We start from the raw sequence: 834 nt of genomic DNA, 5'->3' as shown, positions 1-834 counted from the left end.
CCCATGACCTCCTCCACTCCCTGACGTGTCCCCCCCGATGACATCCTCCATCTCCCCCTGCCCCCCGGAGCCTTCCTCTGTCCCTCACCTGTCCCTCACCTGTCCCTGTGTCCCCTTTGATGACGTTCTCCACCTGTCCCTCACCTGTCCCTCTGTCCCCTTTCATGACCTCTCCACCTGTCCCTCACCTGTCCCTGTGTCCCCTTTGATGACGTTCTCCACCTGTCCCTCACCTGTCCCTCTGTCCCCTTTCATGACCTCTCCACCTGTCCCTCACCTGTCCCTGTGTCCCCTTTGATGACGTTCTCCACCTGTCCCTCACCTGTCCCTCTGTCCCCTTTCATGACCTCTCCACCTGTCCCTCACCTGTCCCTGTGTCCCCTTTCACAACCCCCTCCACCTGTCCCTCACCTGTCCCTGTGTCCCTTTTGATGACCTCTCCACCTGTCCCTCACCTGTCCCTCACCTGTCCCCCGCAGATGACGTCCTCCACCAAGGTGTACTACAGCCAGACCACGCAGACCGACAGCCGCCCGCTGATGGGGCCGGGGCTGCGGCGGCGCCGGGTGCTGACCAAGGACGGCCGCAGCAACGTGCGCATGGAGCACATCTCGGACAAGCGCTTCCTGTACCTCAAGGACCTGTGGACCACCTTCATCGACCTCCAGTGGCGCTACAAGCTCCTGCTCTTCTCCGCCACCTTCGCCGGCACCTGGTTTGCCTTCGGCGTGGTCTGGTACCTGGTGGCCGCGGCGCACGGCGACCTGCTGGAGTTCGAGCCGCCCGCCAACCACACGCCGTGCGTGATGCAGGTGCACACCTTGAGCGGCGCCT

The 834-nt window shown here is 63.5% G+C and overlaps 1 protein-coding gene across 1 annotated transcript in view; it reads left to right on the top strand.

Annotated features, from left to right (window-relative positions):
* Positions 1-400: 400 nt before the first annotated feature.
* KCNJ10 (potassium voltage-gated channel subfamily J member 10) overlaps positions 401-834 on the top strand; it is a 3,132-nt gene continuing 2,698 nt past the window's right edge. The window contains 2 exon segments of the mRNA XM_008640197.2: positions 401-831; position 834. The exon segment at position 834 is cut by the window's right edge and continues 598 nt beyond it. Coding sequence (XP_008638419.2) covers positions 432-831; position 834 — 401 coding nt within the window. The 5' untranslated portion in view covers positions 401-431.

This window comes from Corvus brachyrhynchos, unplaced genomic scaffold, assembly GCF_000691975.1.
Source record: "Corvus brachyrhynchos isolate BGI_N302 unplaced genomic scaffold, ASM69197v1 scaffold419, whole genome shotgun sequence".
Taxonomy (NCBI): Eukaryota; Metazoa; Chordata; class Aves; order Passeriformes; family Corvidae; genus Corvus; species Corvus brachyrhynchos.
This window is presented reverse-complemented; position numbering and strand designations above follow the sequence as displayed.